The sequence below is a fragment of the Pantherophis guttatus genome, chromosome 3 (genome assembly GCF_059756535.1).
Source record: "Pantherophis guttatus breed Tessera chromosome 3, ASM5975653v1, whole genome shotgun sequence".
Classification (NCBI taxonomy): Eukaryota; Metazoa; Chordata; class Lepidosauria; order Squamata; family Colubridae; genus Pantherophis; species Pantherophis guttatus.
Window position 1 is genome coordinate 172,052,035 of NC_142065.1, and position 19,051 is coordinate 172,071,085.

The window sequence follows — 19,051 nt, forward strand, 5'->3', positions numbered from 1 at the left end:
ATCTCTTGATCAGTGATTTAGCTGTAATCCCCTCCCCTCAGTCCATGTGGTCAGGGTGCAAGTAAACACATACCCAGCCAGCAAGGGGGAGGGGGGATCAGTCTCACTCAATTAACAAAGATCCTTCCTTACAAATAGTTGATCAGCTCTCCAAATTCACTAGCTTCCTTACAAAACTGTTTCTGTCCTGGTGATGAATTCCCAACTTGGAAGGGTTATAAAATCATAAAGAGTGCAAAGAAAGTAAATATAAAGTATATTATATTATATCTCCAGCATTTATTTTTCTTAGTCATTCAGTAAAGTTGATTATAATTATAGTAATAGTAATTACAATAGTAGAAACATTCTTAATTCCTGGGCACTTATATAGAACATAGTACAAGTGTCTGAGTATTTGTGCCAATATAATGTGCTACACCTGATAAGAATAGTTCTAACTTCATTAAGTCTTGCAAAAAAGAAGTATTTTAAAGAGAAACCAAAAATGTCTACTTCATGAAACTATAATTTGTCATCACAGAATGTCTGTTTAAAAATTAAAGTGATTTAGAAAACAGGTTTTGTGAATGGTTCTTGATAGTCACAGAATAGAGATTCAGACTTGAATCTTATTGGGAACAAGATGTCTCATAATTTTTTAGTTGCAGTCTATTCTCCTTGGCACCACAGTGAAAGCGATGGAGGCAGATTCTAAGATACTTTGCCTTTCAGCTGTTCCATTTCAATTGGTCAATACTAGAATTACTATGTAATTATGATTATGTACTATTAAGTCAATCAGTCCAATGATAGTTACATAATCATGTAATTAATCATATGTAATTATGATTATGTACTAAGTCTTAGTAACCTCATAGGTTTTTTCTCAAGAAGCCTTCCCTCAACCGGTCCTATTATTTTCCAGCATAGCACCCACTGCTAATTGAGTCCATCCACCTTGTTACTGATCATCCAATTTTCTCTTCTACCTTCCCAGTATTATGGACTTCTATAAATGTTTACATAATGTACCCAAATATAATAATTAGAGCTGGATCATTTGTGCCATGATGAAAAGCCTTGATTTGTTTTATGATCCATTTGTGTGTTCTTTGGTTATCTGTGATATTGTCAGGACTCTTCTCTAACACTAGCATTCAATGTATCAATACTCTTTTATTCTACTTCTTGACAGTACAACTTTTATTTACATAAGACTATCACAAGAAAACTAGATACAGCCATATCATATAAGTGTCTAATTCTAAGACTAGTTGATGTATTTATTGTCATTATTTTTTCACTATGCTCCTTGATTTTAATTTTAAATTTTCAGCTATCAACATAGTATCATCAGAACAGTAAGAATATTCCTATTGCTCATCATCTTTCAATCCAGCTTCCCTTAATACATATTTAGTATAAGGGAAGCGTATACAACCTTATGTCACTCCTTTCCTGAACAGGAATCAGTCTGTTTCACCATGTTCCATCCAAACTGTGGCTTCGTGATCTTGTAAAGGTTTCTCATGAGGACTATAAGATGTTCTTGGGTTACCATTTTCCTAAGCACATCCCACAGTTGACAAGTTTGACATAACTGAAATATTTCTATAATATGTAAAGCATGTATTGACTTCTTCTTGGTATTGTTTTCCTTTTTCAATTATTCAGTGTGAATCAGCACTAATGTCTCTTGTCCCTCAGCCTTTCCATGTAAAGCTCTAATCAATATTAGATAACTCTTAAAAGTTTACAGATTCTTTTTTGATTGTTTGCCAACTTTATATAGATACTTTATCAATTCCTATAGTCTTCCAATTTGATAATGATTGGAGTGCTGATATAACTTCATCTTCTAATACTAGAGGTTTTTGTAAGCAGGAAATATATCCTAAGTATATCCTAAATATATCCTATACAAATTATTATGGATGTTCACATCTCTACTGAATTACAGTATATTCCTTCCATCTTTGCTCAATGTTCTTGGAATCAGTTACTACTGTCCATTTGTATTTTTTTAGCAAATTTGGAACTTTCATTGGATTTGGAGATTTTTTAAAGAAGACTTTCCTTGTTTTCCATGTTTCTTTCCATCTTCATCTTTCTATTTCTTAGGCCATTACATTTAATATTTTTAATATTTTACTCTAATTTAATTTCCAACGTTGGCATGCCAATCTCCAACCACAAACAACTTGCTTAAATATTCTGTTAATTTCAAATTGAATTTGACCATAAACCTTACCAACCCCCTCTTCTTCTGCATGAGTGCTTAGAATATAACATTGATAACCATCATATTAAAAAACCTCTTCACAAAGTCTAATAGGTATTATTGCAAAATTGATTGTATTATATCCAAGTAGTATCTTTGCTATAGCCTTCATGACAATGAAAGCAATGCTGTTCTTTCCTTGGTTTTGATGTCCTGAGTTACAGTAAAAAAATTACTGTATATCTTGTAAGAATATGATGTCTCAGTTTGGTTTTCTTCTCCTAATTCCTTTTTCCTTTTCCTTTTTGTCTCTTAATTCAGAAATCAACAGGTTTTTTTTCCAATGAAAGGCACATTAGCTCCTAAAGAAAGAAGAGACTTGCAAGATTTTGGCACTTCCATTGAGGTCTTGTCATAATTATGAGATTCTCACTTTCACTAACTTTTAAAATTGCACTTAAATTTTAATGTCAGGATACTATGGACACTGTTCATACTGTAGGCTGGTGCATAGTGATGGTTTATTGTATTGATCATATAGAAACTGTACTGGGAATTTTTTAAAGCCAAAGAATAGGATAATCTTTTAAAAATAAGCTAGCACAAACTTTCTAAATGTATAATTGATTGTTAATAAGTATAAAGCAGGGGATTAGCAGAGCAGGATCGGTAGTATTGTGTATTTTACTGTTTTCACATCTTTTAATTCTGCCAGATGTACATTATATGCTCCTTTCCAAGCCAGGTTTTTTTAAAAAATCTTCTTGCAATCTTTTGAACAGTTTTCAGAAATGGTTAAAGTGATTGTCATTTTACCAAAACAACTGATAAGTTGTAAAAGGTTAACATCTTCACTTAAACGTTTTTCCTAATATTGACACTGGAACATAAGTTGAGAAACTTGTGTTTTTTTCATTATTTTTTATCTCATCTCTCAAAGGATTGTTACACATTAAATCAAGGAAGCTGGGAATATTTGAACAATATATGTTCTATCTTACAGTGCAAAGTGAAGAAGTCTATGAGCACACTTTGACATGGAAATTTGGGGATAGATATAAATGGCCTTTTTCTCATGTATTTCAGAGGGTTACTCTATTGCAGCCATTGCTGTGAAGTTGTAACTTCACCAGTTATCAAGATGCATCTGGAAGTCTTTTTGAGTTGCCAATCCCAATCAAATTCTACAGTAAAAATCAAGGTATTATAAGAACAATATTGTTCTAATTCAGTATTTTATTATCAGCTCTAGGTGAAGAAAGACATCTATTTTTATATTACCACCTATCTGTGTTTGATACCATAGTTATGTTTCCCAGAGCATAGAGACAAGGTGTAAAGCAAGCAAGCAAATAGGCAAACAAATATTCTAGATAATCTGTGGTAGAATTAAATAGAGATTACTATGTGTAAGGTCTTAACCAAATTTTTTTTTTCTGTGAAATTACAGATAACAGCTGCAGGTAATAAAATACTTAGATCTTAGGGATACAAACTGAGTACATTATTGATTTCATAATTATAATACTTTATTCTTTCCGTTATAACAGCTATTACAGAAGTCTATTTCTTCACTTCTAGAATCAGCAACCATGGATGATGGGGTATGTGCATTTAAAATGGCAACTTCATAATTCTAGTGATGACACCTCCCACCCCACCCAACTTGGTGCCTTCTAGATGTATTAGTTCTCAACCCCCACCATTTTCAGCTAGGGTTCATAAAGATGCATATTCTGGATAACCTGTTCCATTTGTAATATTTTGACTATATTGGCATTTGAATAAAAATATAATTATTAAGTGGGTGATCTCTTGGTCTAATGCTCTATTGAAATTCCTGGAATAGTTTTGTAGAAATTTTGGCTTTCGGTTAAGTGGTTCAGAGATATTTTTATTTGAATTTCTTTAATAAAATTATTTCTCATAACTGTTAGGATTACAGGGAGTTTGGAGCAGTAAAAAAGCAAATAAGGAAAAAAGCCCTTAAGAACTTTCTTTACTGAAGAGTGTTCAGCGGTATGTTGGCTAGGACAAAATGTACAAGATTATTTGTTTCAATGACTGTGCTTTATCATTGCAGAGTTATGAAGTAACGAGTGTGCTGAGGAAAGAGGTGGGGTTTTTGAATTGTTATGTCCAATCTATAACCAGCCACCCATCTAGTTGTATTGGATTGGAAGAAATTGTTCTCTCGGAGGCCTGAAAGAACTGAAGGGAATATTGTCTGCTTCTGTCTATGATTTTTCTAACATATTTGTAACTGTACTCAGCTCTTCTATGCTGCTTTTGAAATCAAACTGTTGTGCCTTTTTTAAAAATACTCACATTAGGCATGTGTCAGGGAACAGTAACCATGAACAAATCTCAATTCAGGTGCAATTGTCATTTCAATGAGAGGAGTTAAATGCACATTCTTAAATCTTTTCTCAAGAAATTAATGGAATTCACATACACAGATGTCTGGTCCTCATATAGCACTTAAAAGGAAACCTATTTTTTTCCAGCAGTGGCTTCGTTTTGTTTTTTGTTCTGGAGGTTATATTCTGTTATGAGTTCAGGGGTTGAAATAATTTTTGACTAACTGAATGTTAAATGTAAGTTTTTGAAAGGTTTTGAAATTAACTTCCAAATTGTTAATCTAGAGGTACATTTTCTTAATTGACTCGCATGTAAATGTAGGCTAAGTGTTCAGATACAGTATGTTTGACCTGACGTAGCATGTATTTTTTATCATTACAATTAAATATTATGAAAGAAGAGTATATATGAACACAGGCATATGTCAGCAATAATCATTATTTAAATAAAGAATTATTTAGATCTTGTATTTTTTTAAACTTTTCTATAAAGTAGATTAATATATTGTAATTAAAATGGTTATACCTTCTGCTTGTACATTTCAATTTCTGGATGAAATTATTATTTGATGCTGAAACACTGGAATCATTTAGTATCTGATTCAAATTCCTGTAATTTCTTTTAGACAGAACTTGGCATGCATGGGATTTCCTGTTATTTGCATAAAATATTCCCGTACTCAGCAGCTGGATCTGGATTTTTGTGTTTAGAAGATGTAGGAGAGAGAGAGAGAGAGAGAGAGAGAGAGAGAGAGAGAGAGAGAGAGAGAGAGAGAGAGAGAGAGAGAGATCTCTATAGAAAAACATGATAGATATAGATATATATGATCGAGCTGTTAATTTCTCAAAATAATGGTTCTGTTGACTCTAGATAATTGTATTTAGTGGGTGAATAGGTGACAGTCAAGGGAAATAAATTTAGCTGCTGTAGAGAACAAAATGTTTTCTGTTGAGGACACCCTGATAGACAGAAAGGCAGAGAATGAAGTTTAAATCAATCATGGTACAGGTAGTCCTGTGCTCAAAATTTTTGTTGCTAAGTGAGGCTGTTAAGTGAATTTTGTCCTGTTTTACAACTTTTCTTGCCATAGTTAAGTGAATGACTGCAGTTATTAAGTGAATTTGGCTTCCCCATTGACTTTGTTTGCTAGGTCGCAAAAGGTGATCACATGACTCTGGATACTGCAACTCTCACAAATATGAGCCAGTTGCCAAGTACATGAATTTTGATCGCACGACCATGGCGATGCTGCAACTTTTAAGTGTGAAAAATAGTTATAAATCACTTTTCAGTGCTGTTGTAACTTCAAATAGTCACCAAACAAATGGTTGTAAGTTGAGGACTACCTGAAGTCTGTAGATAGCTCTCGACTTACAACCATTCATTTAGTGATCTTTCAAAGTTACAACAGCATTGCAAAAAGTGACTTATGACCATTTTCATACTTGCAAGCGTTGCAGCATAAATTCAGGCACTTGGCAACTGGCATGTATTTATAATAGTTGTGCTGTTCTGGGGCCAGATTCAGTTAATGATTGCATGATTCACTTAAGAACTGCAATGATTGCTTAACTGTGACAAAAAGGTCATAAAATGGAGCAGAACTCACTTAACTACCTTGCTTAGCAACAGAAATTTTGGCTTCAGTTGTGGTCATAAATCAAGGACTACTTTTATTTTGAACTTTATAGGTAGCTTTGGAAGTCATGGCTGTTATGCCTTCTCTTTGTATCTTGCTGCAGAAGAAAATACATGTGATATATTATATATAAAGTTTCAGGTGATCTTAAAAAGGTTTATAAAACCTTTTAAGTGTGTAAATCAGAGCAGTGGAATTATCTTGTAACATCACCATTCTAAATCCCACCCTTCTCTCATGTACTTTTGGTTTTAGAAAGACCAATGTGTTTTGCAAATAAGGCAAAATAACCGTTATTTTTTCCTGTGGAAAAAATCCTTAAATTAGACTAATTTTTGAAGCTTTGTTCTCACAGTTGATCTTTTTCTACCAGTTGGAATATTTTTCCAGTGCTAATTACTTACTCTGGTTAGAATTTTTTTCTCAGCCTGTTAATCTCATGCCTAAACCCAATTTGTTATTGCATTGCAATTTCACAATACTGTGCATTAATCTATCTATGGCATTTGGCTCAAAATATTTTGTGCAAATACTATGTCTTTTTGGACATATAGGTAAATTTGTATTACCTGATTATTTTTATGCATCTCAATATGAATGGAATGTTTACCTATGGAAATAAAGGTCTTCTTAACAGTCTGAAGTTGTAACAAATTCAGTGAGGCACCTTTCCAGGTATCTGGGACCCTCCTTTAGGTGGTTGGATCCTGTATGAAGCTAACTATGTCCAAGAGTGAATCATACATTATCCATTAACTATTCTATCACACCACCTATATATCTTCTGCTTGTATTTGCACTTTTAAAAGTATTCAGTAACTATGTAATTGACATTTAAATGTCCTTGAGGAAATACTAACCATGGCACTTTATCATTCATCTGGATGGTACACTTATATTTTGCTACATTCCCTCTGTACATGTTCACATCACAACAAATACGAAGTCAAATACATTTCAAGGGATTTTTATTTTAGAAATGCTGTAAAAATTTTATATAAAAGTTTGAGCATGCTCAGTCTACTTTTTCCTCATACTATTTATAATAAAAAGTGTTTGAAAAGTCTGAAAAATCATTGTTTCTTACAAAGTACCATAGCTGCATCAACAAAGGGGGAAGGGGAAAGGGAGGATGATCATTATAAAAATAATTTAGGAGGAAAGACGTTTAGCTTCTCTTTCGCTTAAAAAAAAAACTTTGGCAAGTTTTGTGGTTAAAAAGACCCAAGCTTAGCCCATTCCAAAAAAAAAAAAAAAAAAAAGGCAAAACACACGCACGCACACAGGTTGTTGTCCCCACCCCCCCACTCCGGCGTAGTTCAGTCCGGCCTTCCAGGCTAGGTTTCTTGCTTGAGGGAAGAGGCGAGGCAAAGAGCGCCTCCCTCCCTCCCTCCGCGTACCTTTGGCACAGTCCCCGGGGCAGCCCGAGTCTTCTAGTCTGGCCCTCCCTCCCCCTCCCCCGCAGCCCCCGCTGCAGTTTGTGCGACTCGCGCTGAGGTATTCATGAAGAAGTTCAAAGTCTCTCGCGTATGGGCGGCCGTGGCGGCGCTGCCTGCAGCCGGTTACCGGCAGTCCGTGACCGAGGAAGGCTGCAGGAAAGAGGCGTTGGGCAACTGCTTGAAGAAGTGTCGGAGGCTAGTTAAGTCCCGGCTGAGTTGCTCGATCTTCTTATGCAGCCTGTCGTTCTCGGCGGAGAGCTCGACCAGTTTCTGCTGCATGTCTTGGTTGCGGCGCTTCGCTTTGTCGCGGCTCTTGCGCACCGCAATGTTGTTGCGCTCCCGCCGCTGCCGGTACTCCGGACTGAACCTGTCCACGCCCTTTTTGCCCGACCGCTCCTTGGACCCCGACGACGACGAAGCTGAAGAGCGGCTGCTATAGCTGGACGGCGAGGCGCTGCCCGGAGGTTCGGGGGAGGTGGGCGGCGTGGGCTGCCCGCTCAAGTTGACAATGGTTTGGGCGCAAGTAGCAATCTGGGAGGGCAACAGCGAGCTCGATGCCTCCTCGCCCCACTCTGGCTCTTGCTTGACGGCGCCCCGGAGCGGGCCGGGAAAGACGCTGGCGTGCAGCAGGCTGGCCAAGGCGCTCCCTCCGGACGCTGGCGGCGGCGGCGCCTGTGGCGGCGGCAGGTAATCCCCGTAGCCCCCGCTGCGCTCGCCGCCCTTGTGGTTGCTGTTGAAGAGGTCGGCGAAGAGCTCGTCGTTGCACAGCTCCAAGTTCGGCACGGCCGCCATGGAGTCAATGTAGGAGCTGAAGTCGATGGCGCTCTCGTCCTCGTACATGGCCGGCGCGGCGGCACTCAGCTCCGCCAGGTCGCGGCTGCCGCTGCTCGGAGCCGAGCACATCCCCCCGGACTCTTCGCTCGCCTGGGTGACACTCACGCTGCTCGCCTTGCAGGAAGGACTCAGGCCGCCGCTGCCTTCACCCGCCTTGGCGTCGTAGAAATTGGCGGGCTCCAGAGACCAGGTTCTGTAGCACGAAAGCGAGTCCAAGGGGTCCAGGGTGGCGGCGCTCATTGCAAACTCTCGGGTCGGCGAGGTAAGCTAGAATTCAGAGGGAAGGTGGGGAGCTTAAGCGGCCGTCGGTGCGGCTCGTTCCTTGACCTGCGGGCCTCCCCGGACGTTCCTCGGCCCCCCGATGTCACTCGCGCCTTCGGACTGGTAAACTGTGCTCCCGTCGCTTGAGAGCCCGAGATCGCACACGTGCGTTTGAAAAGGAAAACCTGGCGGCGAGGTGCCGCCACGGCCCTTTATATCGACATCGCTTCTCGGACCCCACCTCCTTGCCCTTTCTGACGGCGGAGGGTGTGGCTGGAGAAGTCCCGGGAGGTGGAGGCAGCGGGTTTGGCTCTGGGCGCCTTTCGGCCTCTCTGCCAACGGGGCGGTTGGAGGAGAGACGGCTGCTGGGATTGGCCTGCAAAACCCGGACCTCCCCTGCTGCTTTGCCACCTTTGATCGGGGCCGGGAAGCCAACCTAGGAGCGGCCTTTAACACCACCCCCTCCCCTTTCGGGAGATGAAGATTAACGTCCTTCGAGTGGCCAGGACGGCGGCTCTGCTCAGATGGCAGCCGCCTGCCTTGGCTCAAGGCGTGGGAGCGAAAGGGCAGCTCTCTGGTCCGTCACTCTCGGCTGGTTCCGGATTTAAAAAAGGGGTTTCTGGCCTGAGGCAGCGAAGCAACCGGGAAAGGAAGCCCGTCCTAAGAACAACCCGGGCCACTCAGTATAATTTGGAGATATAGACCCTCCGCCCGATATTACTTGGATTGGCAATACCTCACCCAGCTCTCTCCTCCAGAGCAAGGAGCTTTTCGAACACCTAATAATCCGAGGGGGGGGGAGGAGGGGAGGTTGGGGTGTGAGAAATGGAGCGGAAGCCGTGCAAAGCCCGATCTTTAACTGTGGCTGCGCTGGAAGGGGGTGGGCGGCAGAGGGTGGATCGGTTTCTGATAGCCATCCTGCCCGTTTGCTTTTTGATTACAGTTCTTTATCTCAGGGAGAGGATCCCCGGCAGCCTTTCTGAGAAGGTGGGGAAAGCGGTTGAGCGCTAGTTTTGCCTGCCCCGTGCTGTGCGAACGGTCCCATTTTGGTCTTGCTAACGCCCTGCATGTATCCTTTTCTAAGATCTCTGAAATGACCGAGTTGGTCTCCGCTCAGAAGGGCTATCTGAATCTACAGGCTCTACAGTTCAATTCCCAGTCAGCATGGAAATACGCTAATCAGGACTACATATTTTATTGCTTTGGCGGAATCCATAAACCCACTGATATACATATTCGATGGTTCTAAACCACATCAAGCATAGAACAAGACATGCAACTTGATGTTTGAGAGAATTCAAACTCACTTTAAAAGTGAAACACTTGCCAAATCTTTAGAAAACAAGTTGTTTACCATTTTATCAGAAACTGTTGGTAAAATATGCAAGGGCTGGTTTGACAGAGCATAGCCATAGGATTTTGTTTTGGGATTCCAATGGTTTGTCTACTACTGCTTTTATGTATACTTTTATTTATACTTGCCATAGAAAATATCAATTGGTTATATCTTCATTGTATATTCTCATTTAAATATTGCCCTCTAGTGGCTAAATATTGCCCATACTGTTGTGATCCAGAATACTTTCTCCTGTTTAGATGAGTTTTGCAGACCATAGGCAATTCTGTTGCCATCTTGAGGCAATTTAAAAACCGCAAAAAGGGTCTTTCTGTTTTCTCAGTTCTAATCATCAGTTTCATTGTAATTTTTTGTTAAGACCATTTCATTTGTGCTTATAACAAATGAAATGGTATTGACTCCTAGTAACTCTCATGCACAATAATTAAAATTGAAGATTCAAAAAGGGGATTGTTGATTCAATGTGATTTAAATGCCATTAAATTAAAAAACAGAAGCCATAATTCTATTGGTCCATTAGAAAAAGAATCAAAACTCCATAAGGGTGATATACTTTTATCGGAATCAACCAAATTAATGAAAAGTGAGTCCAAAATTGCTTAAAAACATTGATATAGCAATTAGAGAATCTCTCTGGTTGTTTCTGGACCACCTTAGTGTTCCTTACCTGTGCAAGTAAAACCAATTTATAGTTCTAGTTTAAGGGTAAACATGATCTGTATGGGAAAACTAATGATGCTGAGGAGAGGCTTTTGTATAGCAACTAATTCTCAGCACTGTCATCAGCGTTATAATTCATATTTGGTTTTCCTTAGTATAAAATACAACCGTAACACACTGACTTACAAAGAAGCCTTTTAATCCTTATATTCCTACCAATTCATAAGAGTAGTTTTAAAAAGAACTACAATCTTTTTACTATTTTCATAAAATTAAAATATATAAATAATTATGCAGTTGCAGTGGTATGAGCAAGGCTGAAAGTGGATCAACAAACAGATAAACAGAATTCATTGGTCCCTTTCCAACAGGAGCTGATTTGTATTAGAAACTGGTTTCTAAATCCTTTTCACCATATGTGCAAGGAGGAGTTTCTTCTGTGCCCAGCAGCTGTATTTGTTCTTCTCTTTGCAGCTGCAGGAATTCTCTCAGGATGAGAATTTAAAATTCTTAAGTCTGGATAGAACTATTTGGAGTTCTCTTGCTATCAATAACAACCAATATGATCAGGATTGTTGAAGGCTATTACTGTCACTCTTTTATACTTCTGCTCATTATTCTTCGGTTATCCAGTGCTGATAACTCTTTTTTCACTTTAATAAGTTTAAGATCTGTTCCACTTTCAAACTATACATGGAATTTTCTGTTTTAGCTTTTATTGCTGAATACCCTGAAACCTTTGCTCTGCCTTTAGGAAGATTTGAAAGCCACTTGATTTTAATGACTGAATTATCCCAGAGTAAAGGCAATAAATGCTTGTCATAGTGCATAGTGATTAGCTTCATGATTAATCATTCTCTGTGGGTAGAAAATGTACTGTACAGTCAGATGTTGGCTTGATATACACTGCATTAGATTTCTCCTCATGCTAATTATTAGCCTATCCTTGGCTTTTTATTCCATTTGATTGTCCAGAGAACTTGATTCTGAAATACTAATTTTTTTATATAAAAACCTAAAAAGAAATTGAAATTATTTAGATAAACTAGCCATGTTTAAAAAAATATATCCAAAACCAAAAGTAATATGGATCACATTCTAGTAGAAATTATAAAAATTATCAATTTTTACCAGACTAAATTGATCCTTTATCTATTATATGTTGCAAACAGGCAATACCAGTATATTTTAATCATTTGCTAGTCTTCTGAAGAACCATCAACATCTTAAGCATTTCTTAAGCTTGAACTAGACGTTTCACTGTATGTTCACAATTCATCAGTTTGGCACAGAAGCACATCTATGATAAACTACTATATTATTAGCAAATTTTGTGAAGAGTTGGGTGTGTGTGGATCAATCCTAGATAGCTCTTAAGCCGATCAGCCAGAAATTACTTCCCCATCCCCAAATGTGGTCATCAGTGGGGATTAGTGTTCTGATACTTCAGTTCATAAAGACCACTGGTAGAAACCTATAGAGCCCAGAAGTCCCAGTCCAGGGGTGGGCAAATGTGGCTCTTTTACAACCTGTGGACTTCAACTCCCAGAATTCCTGAGACAGCTTGGCTGTCTCAGGAATTCTGGGAGTTGAAGTCCACAGGTTGTAAAAGAACCACATTTGCCCACCCCTGCCCGTCACAATGGCCAGCATGACAAGTTGTCCATCATCAACTTTGGATAACTACAAGTTTTTCACCTGAAAGTATTTATATCTCACTTTATGGCCTGAATGTTTATTCTTTCGTTTTCCTCTATGTCTGGAAGAGTTGGTGGTAAATGGAAACCAGGACGTCAAAGAATATGGGTGGCTGGACACCATCAAAGCTGACACCAGCCAGAGCATAGAAAAAATCAAAGTAGTGCAAGATTGGAAGATGTGGTGGGATGGATAACATCATCATTCTGGCCTGAAAGACTTTAATAGCAACTGATAGAATCTTTACAGAAGAGAACGTTTTTTGGGGGAGGGATGGGGGTTTATCAAAATTGATTAAAGCAAACAAAACAAACTCCATATAGTCCAGGTGGATTTATTTTATAACAATGGAGGCATCACTATACAGAAAAACACACATGCAAATACAGGACTTAATGTCACTCTTTTTCCTGTAGCTGCAACTACAATGAAATAATATTTAAAGAAAACTAAATAATTCTCCTTTCGAAAGCTTACTAGTACTGACCAGACTGTTTGGAAAAATGATCTTTAATATACAGTACATCTGTCTGACATTTGGAATATGAACCTATAACAAGAAGCAATTGGCACAAGAATGCTTTACTATGTATGCATTATGATTAAGGACTTGGTTAAATTATAAGCTTAGAACTTTGTCCTTTAAACCTACAGGTCAAAGTGCTCAGTAAGTGAAAGACTGGGCAGAAGTACAAAGTAATGCATCCTGTTAAGACAAATACCTGAAGTACCAAAGCTGCAGCTTTAATTGAGCTTTATCTTAATTTTCTTCACAGTGCAATTGCTTTAAAAGTAGAACACCTTTAGTGATATAAATATAAAGAGAAGATTTGTCTCCAAGAGAAAACAATTTCAAAAATTCACTACAGATACTCACCAAACAAGCAACCAGATAGAGGGGGATCTGAAGGCAGAGGAACTGCCTTATTCCAAGGACTGACTTACAAAAAGCAGAAAGGGATGGATGTGTTTTCCCACTATATTTTTATCCGATATCTCCCATCTTTCAGAGTGGAAGGGGAAACTACTGGCCAACATTTCTATTAGTCCTGAATATGGAGGCTGCATAGCTAGACTATATTTTAATGCCCATGCAATATTGATTATATGAACTTTTTACATTGGCTTGGAAAGATGAGATTTCACTCTACCTTAACAGGATGATGATGATGATGATGATGATGATGATGATGTTATCCATTCAGTTGTGTCCGACTTTTGTCAGTTCTATGGGCCAGTCTCTCCACATCTTCCAATCTTAACCCTAATAAGATAGAATCTAAATAACACCTGGATGCTGCCAAATGATCTTGGAGTCAAATCATTATGTTCAGAATTTACATTTCTACATTTTTAAAAATACAGCATGAAGTTGTATATCAAATAGTCCATACCATGTTTTTAAAAGTAAACATTTTGTTAGATTCAATATTATTCAAAATATTGTGCTAATTTTGTACATCCTAAAAACAGATTGATTACCTATCTGAAACAGGGTACACAAATAAAAGTTAACCACTTGCGTGATATTAACGAGGAATTCTTCTAAGGCATGTTTGGAAGCATCTTTACAGATGGGTCTGATGCATCTTTCAAAGGTACCTTTTTTCCTCTCTATAGTCTGGTTTCTATAGGAAGGTAGGACCTTATTGTCAACAGATTTTATTATTTTTGGTTTCATTTTAAAACTGCACACATATTAGAAATAACATTTCATGAGTGATCAATTTTGCTAATAATCATTAATGTCTGTGTCAAGGAATGACAGAATTCAGAGTATGTATTTAAATGTATTCAAAGTGCTCTGTACACATCACCGCTTGCTTATAACTATTGAAATGTAACTAAACCATATTGTCTCTCTTTTCTGACACATCATAAATTACAACTATTTTTTCTGTTCATGGAAGAAATAATTTAAAGAAATACTCACTTTAGCCACCATACTTATACCCATTGACAGGCAACATGACACTCGTGAAATCAATTCAGTGTATCAGATTTATTTAATATTCATTGTTAATATAATAACTAATTCTTACTAGATTTTTCTAACTTTTTGAGTAATAATTTTGGGTATCCCTCCTTTCATTAAGATCAGCAATTTAATGTATACTTATAAAACGTGTATAATTCAAGTTTTCCTACATCATTTAATTTGAAAATCAGTTTACAGAAATGCCAAGAAATATATAAAATTATATTACTACATTACAATTTGAAATGTATGCTTTAATACTTTTTGGTTATAAAAAATATCCAGTCCTTTTAGCCTTCATCTCCAGGTCAATTAAACACTGATAAGCCACAACTTTGTCCTTTACATCCAGGGTTCCCATCCTTGCCAAGTTCTGCCAAGGATATTTGGGTCAGTGGCTTGATCAATAAGGCACTTCACTTGTATTTCTTCTGCAAGTCCATCCTGTGGTTCTCTGGCACGGATGTTGAACTGTTTGCTCCCTTGTGCTACAGACACATATTCCCTGAAGGCGTCAGATTTCTCATGGCCCAGACGTAATTCATCACTTATAAAAGAAAAAGTACAAATAAGTATGTAGTACATATTTGACAAACCACATTTCCCCAATTACATCTTCCTGTTCCACCATATCTCTACTAGACCTGGATGCAGCTGGCACTGTCATTTAAGGGCCTACATTTGGCAGACCTGAGGTTGGGTTGGCACCATCACTCCTGACTTTCTGAAGACCCGTTTGTGCCATTGGGCCCTGGGACCTCCAGTAACAGGCAATCTACTAAGAATAACATCCCGTAGCCAATTATTTGTTTCAGCTGCATTTTTAATGTTTTAATATTAATAATTGTTATTTGCCAATTATAATTTTTTAATTTTGTTTTACATCACCCAGAGGCATTAGTTTTGGAAGTGGGTGGCACAGTACATATACCATATTTTTCGAAGTATAAGACGCACCGGAGTATAAAATGCAGCTTAGTTTTTGGGGAGGAAAATAGGGGGAAAAAATCTGCCTACCAGGTGTTCATCTAGCTAGCGTCCTTAGTCTGGTCAGCTTCAGCACATTAGTTTGCTGGGTTTTATCCCCTGCTTGGGGATAAAAAACAGCTTCTAAAGCACAACTGATCTTTGGAGAGAGAAGCAATGAGAAAAGCAGGCAAACCATGGAGATCACTTCACTCGCTAGCGCCTTGTTAGGGCTGAAAAAAAACTTCACAGCTGAGAGTCGGAGGGAGCAGCTGGAGGGAGCAGGCAAAGCATGGAAGATCGCTTCACTGAAAAAAAGCTTCTAAAGCACAGCTGAGAGTCGGAGGTAGATTGCTTCACTCGCTAGTGCCTCATTAGGGCTGAAAAAAAAGCTTTGAAAAAGCTACATTCAGAGTATAAGACGCACCCAAATTTTCAGCCTCTTTTAGGAGGGAAAAAAGTGTGTCTTATACTCCGAAAAATATGGTACTTTATTATATACAACAACATGGGCATCACTTAGTCTTATATGTCACTCAGTAATATCTTAAGAGCCTAAGGAATGTCAACAGCTATGAGGCAATGTGTGTGTTCCAAACTCATGTATTACCTCACACATATTTAAAATACTTAAAGCGAAAGTATGTTCAATGATGTTTGTTTTATGAGAGCAATTACACACACCTCACAATGCACTCTTCAAGAAATGAGCATGAATGTGTGCATCTTACAGTTGTACAAAACAGCTAAAGACTGAAATATTTTCATCCCCAAATGTTCTTTCGTGGCCTCAGAAAAAGCATATTGTCCTGCTCCATCTTCAGAACAGGTGACTCTGGCTATAATTTGATGTTATGTAATGGCTCATTTCAAATCTGGAACATTTTTTATAAAGTCCGAAAATTCTCCAAACATTTTACATAATTTAAATAAATTCATCTTAAAATAGAACATTATATTAAAATTCCTATTTTCCAAGAAATAATTCTTGAATTTGCATTTTTAATTCAGATCCGCACATTTAAAATGTCAAACTCATACCAGGTAATGACAGCTGGATTAGCCCCTGCCAACTTTCTTCTCGCCAAGTTTACTTTTTGTAGAGGATACCAATTCACTTCATCTGTATTTATTTCCTTAGTCCATGTACCTCCTTTTCTCAACTGTTTCAGTTCAAAATTCTAAGGAAAAAAAAGTTAAACCATGAAACCAATATTGTATAATACAGTGCATATTATTAATGCTCTCTACATGGGGCTCCCCTTGAGGAGCACCCGGAGGCTCCAAGCGCGGGTGGTTATGAGAGCAACATGGCGCTCCCGTGTGACACCTCTCCTGCGCGAGCTGCACTGGCTCACGGTGGTCTTCCAGGTGCACTTCAAGGTTTTGGTTACCACCTTTAGAGCGCTCCATGGCTTAGGACCTGGTTATTTATGGGACCGCCTACTACCACAAACAGCCTCCCACCGGCCGGTACGCTCTCATAGAGAGGGGCTCTTCCAGGTGCCGTCAGCCAAGCAGTGTCGACTGGCAGCCCCCAGGGGGAGGGCCTTCTCTGTGGGGGCACCCACTATCTGGAATGAGCTCCCCCCAGAGATACGGAGGATCCCGGATCTGCGCACTTTCCGCCGTGCTCTTAAGACCCTCCTATTCCAGCAAGTCGGCCTGGCCTAATTTTCTCCCCTTTCTTTTAAATTTTTAAACTGAAATTTTAATTTGTTTTAAATTATTGGGATTTTTTAATTGTCTTGGGCTAAATTATTTAATTTGGTTTTAAATTGTTTCTAACTTTTGTATTTCTGTATTTTATTCTGTGCCTGTTCACCGCTCTGAGTCCTTCGGGAGTAGGGCAGTATACAAATTTAATAAAACAAACAAAACAAACATAATGGCAGTTATCAATCAAAATTTAAATTCCTACTTCATGTATGTATGTGTGTATGTACTGAAACTTAGGGTACACATATATCTTCAAGAGTGATTTTACAAAAAAAAGTATTTTGCTTAAATTTCTGAATGGCAAATGTACTTTGTCGTATTTATTTACTGAAGGAAAGGTGAGACTCAAATATAAGAACGAAACTATTTTAAAATTCAGTGTTTGCTTGTTGAATAATAATTCATTTAATAACTTTTTCTGTTTTTTCAGGTGTGCCAAAATTAAGCCATTAAGTCAATATCTTACTTTCCAATCCAAAGAAGGTTCCTTTACAAATATATCCATTGTATTAATGAGAACATCTTGATTTATACGGTAGGCTCTTAAAGAATGTACCATCACACTGTATATAAGACCAGATTCTTTCATTGGCAGCATCAAATTAACAAATTGTCGAGTCAAGCGGAAAGGCATCAATTCTGGAACTTGCTGAAACTACAAAGAATAAAAATTATTTAAAAAATCCATGTAATAAACAAGAAAACTTTTTTTGCTCATAGCAGAAGAGCCTGTGATTTATGAATAGCAGAAATCAAAACATGATAAAGGAATATGGCTTCTAGTTATAAATGCATGCATTAGTACTGTCTATACTGTCTCTGACTTTTAAGGCACTCGAAGATATTAAACTATTAAAGGTGCAAAATAAGGGGACTGGCAAATATTTTCCCTTTAAATTTCAAATTCATTCTGCCTAGCAGGAAATGTCTGCTATTGTAGAAGTGTGTGAAGAAATTAAGCACTGAGTAACCAGAAAGTAACCAGAAAACTATTACATTTTGGTCTTAACTACTGGAATTGTGATAGCAGAAAGAGCAGAAAAAATGATGCTCTGAATGGCTTATCTTGACTCAGCAAAGAGCAAGAGTTTAATGGATATCATACTTTCTGTGATCAGAAAAAAAGCCTCATAAAGTCCCATGGTCCCTCAAAAGCATCCCTGAGGCTGTCAGATATTTTCTATCCTGGCTTCATTCAATATAGCTAAACGTGTTTGATGTAAACATTAGAATAAGGACAAGAGGAAAATACCTGTGTTGCTGAACCAAACGCATGTCCAAAGTCTATTCCCACCAAGCCTCCAGTCTCGGTACTGATCATGAAATTTGATAAGTGTCGATCACCAATGCCAAGAATCCAGTGGCTGATGCACAGCAGTGCATGGGTGCTGGCAAAATGAGATCGCAGGGACAACAAGGCTTCTGGAGTTGTACTCATTTTAACAAAGGCTTTCCTTTAGAAAATAAATAGATTTTATATTAGCTGAAGTACAACTACCTTGCAGATAATTCTGGAAATCACAACATTTAGAAACTCAGAAAAATGGGTCTTCTTACTTTTTCAGACATGTAATAAGTGAAATAAAACAACAAAATTGGACTGCTTTGCAAAAAACTCAGATAAAGGTTTTCTTTAGAAAGTATTATGGAACTAGAGGTTAAAATAAGCAGACGTCAAGGGAAGGTGAAGGAATAGCTCCTACCAATGCATTTTGTACCTAATCATTAGACTTTTAAAATCCATTTACTCGATCTAATTACAGGTGGTCCTGAATTTATGGCCATAATTGAACCCAATATTTTTGTTGCTAAGTGAAGCAGTTGTTAAATGAATTTTGCCCCATTTTACCACTTTTCTTGCAACAGTTGTTAATGGAATCACTGCAGTTATTAACATGTTATTAGTAACATGGTTGTTAAGTGAATCTGGCTTCCC

At 38.1% G+C, this 19,051-nt stretch overlaps 3 protein-coding genes across 7 annotated transcripts in view; 1 reads left to right on the forward strand and 2 right to left on the reverse strand.

Annotated features, from left to right (window-relative positions):
• Positions 1 to 5,246, forward strand: part of SPIDR (scaffold protein involved in DNA repair) — a 175,329-nt gene extending 170,083 nt beyond the window's left edge. For 3 of the 5 annotated variants that reach the window (XM_034429723.3, XM_060681987.2, XM_087890546.1), the window contains exons 18-20: positions 3,290 to 3,404; positions 3,754 to 3,807; positions 4,287 to 5,246. In XM_034429723.3, coding sequence (XP_034285614.2) covers positions 3,290 to 3,404; positions 3,754 to 3,807; positions 4,287 to 4,409 — 292 coding nt within the window. In that variant the 3' untranslated portion in view covers positions 4,410 to 5,246. Of the gene's footprint in view, positions 1 to 2,524; positions 2,610 to 3,289; positions 3,405 to 3,753; positions 3,808 to 4,286 lie in introns of all 5 variants that reach the window. The other 2 variants (XR_015733361.1, XR_015733362.1) reach the window with 1 other exon arrangement.
• A 1,908-nt stretch (positions 5,247 to 7,154) lies between these two features.
• Positions 7,155 to 12,157, reverse strand: CEBPD (CCAAT enhancer binding protein delta). Its single transcript, XM_034429735.3, has one exon. It carries the CDS (start codon positions 8,714 to 8,716, stop codon positions 7,766 to 7,768), a length of 951 nt encoding a protein of 316 aa, XP_034285626.1. The 5' UTR covers positions 8,717 to 12,157; the 3' UTR covers positions 7,155 to 7,765.
• Positions 12,158 to 12,770: 613 nt separating this feature from the next.
• Positions 12,771 to 19,051, reverse strand: part of PRKDC (protein kinase, DNA-activated, catalytic subunit) — a 109,805-nt gene continuing 103,524 nt past the window's right edge. Inside the window, exons 83-86 of the mRNA XM_034429731.3 lie at positions 18,368 to 18,569; positions 17,582 to 17,770; positions 16,438 to 16,577; positions 12,771 to 14,977 (exon numbers count right to left, since the gene is read on the reverse strand). Of these exons, the coding sequence (XP_034285622.2) occupies positions 14,773 to 14,977; positions 16,438 to 16,577; positions 17,582 to 17,770; positions 18,368 to 18,569 (736 nt within the window). The 3' untranslated portion in view covers positions 12,771 to 14,772. The remainder of the gene's footprint in view (positions 14,978 to 16,437; positions 16,578 to 17,581; positions 17,771 to 18,367; positions 18,570 to 19,051) is intronic.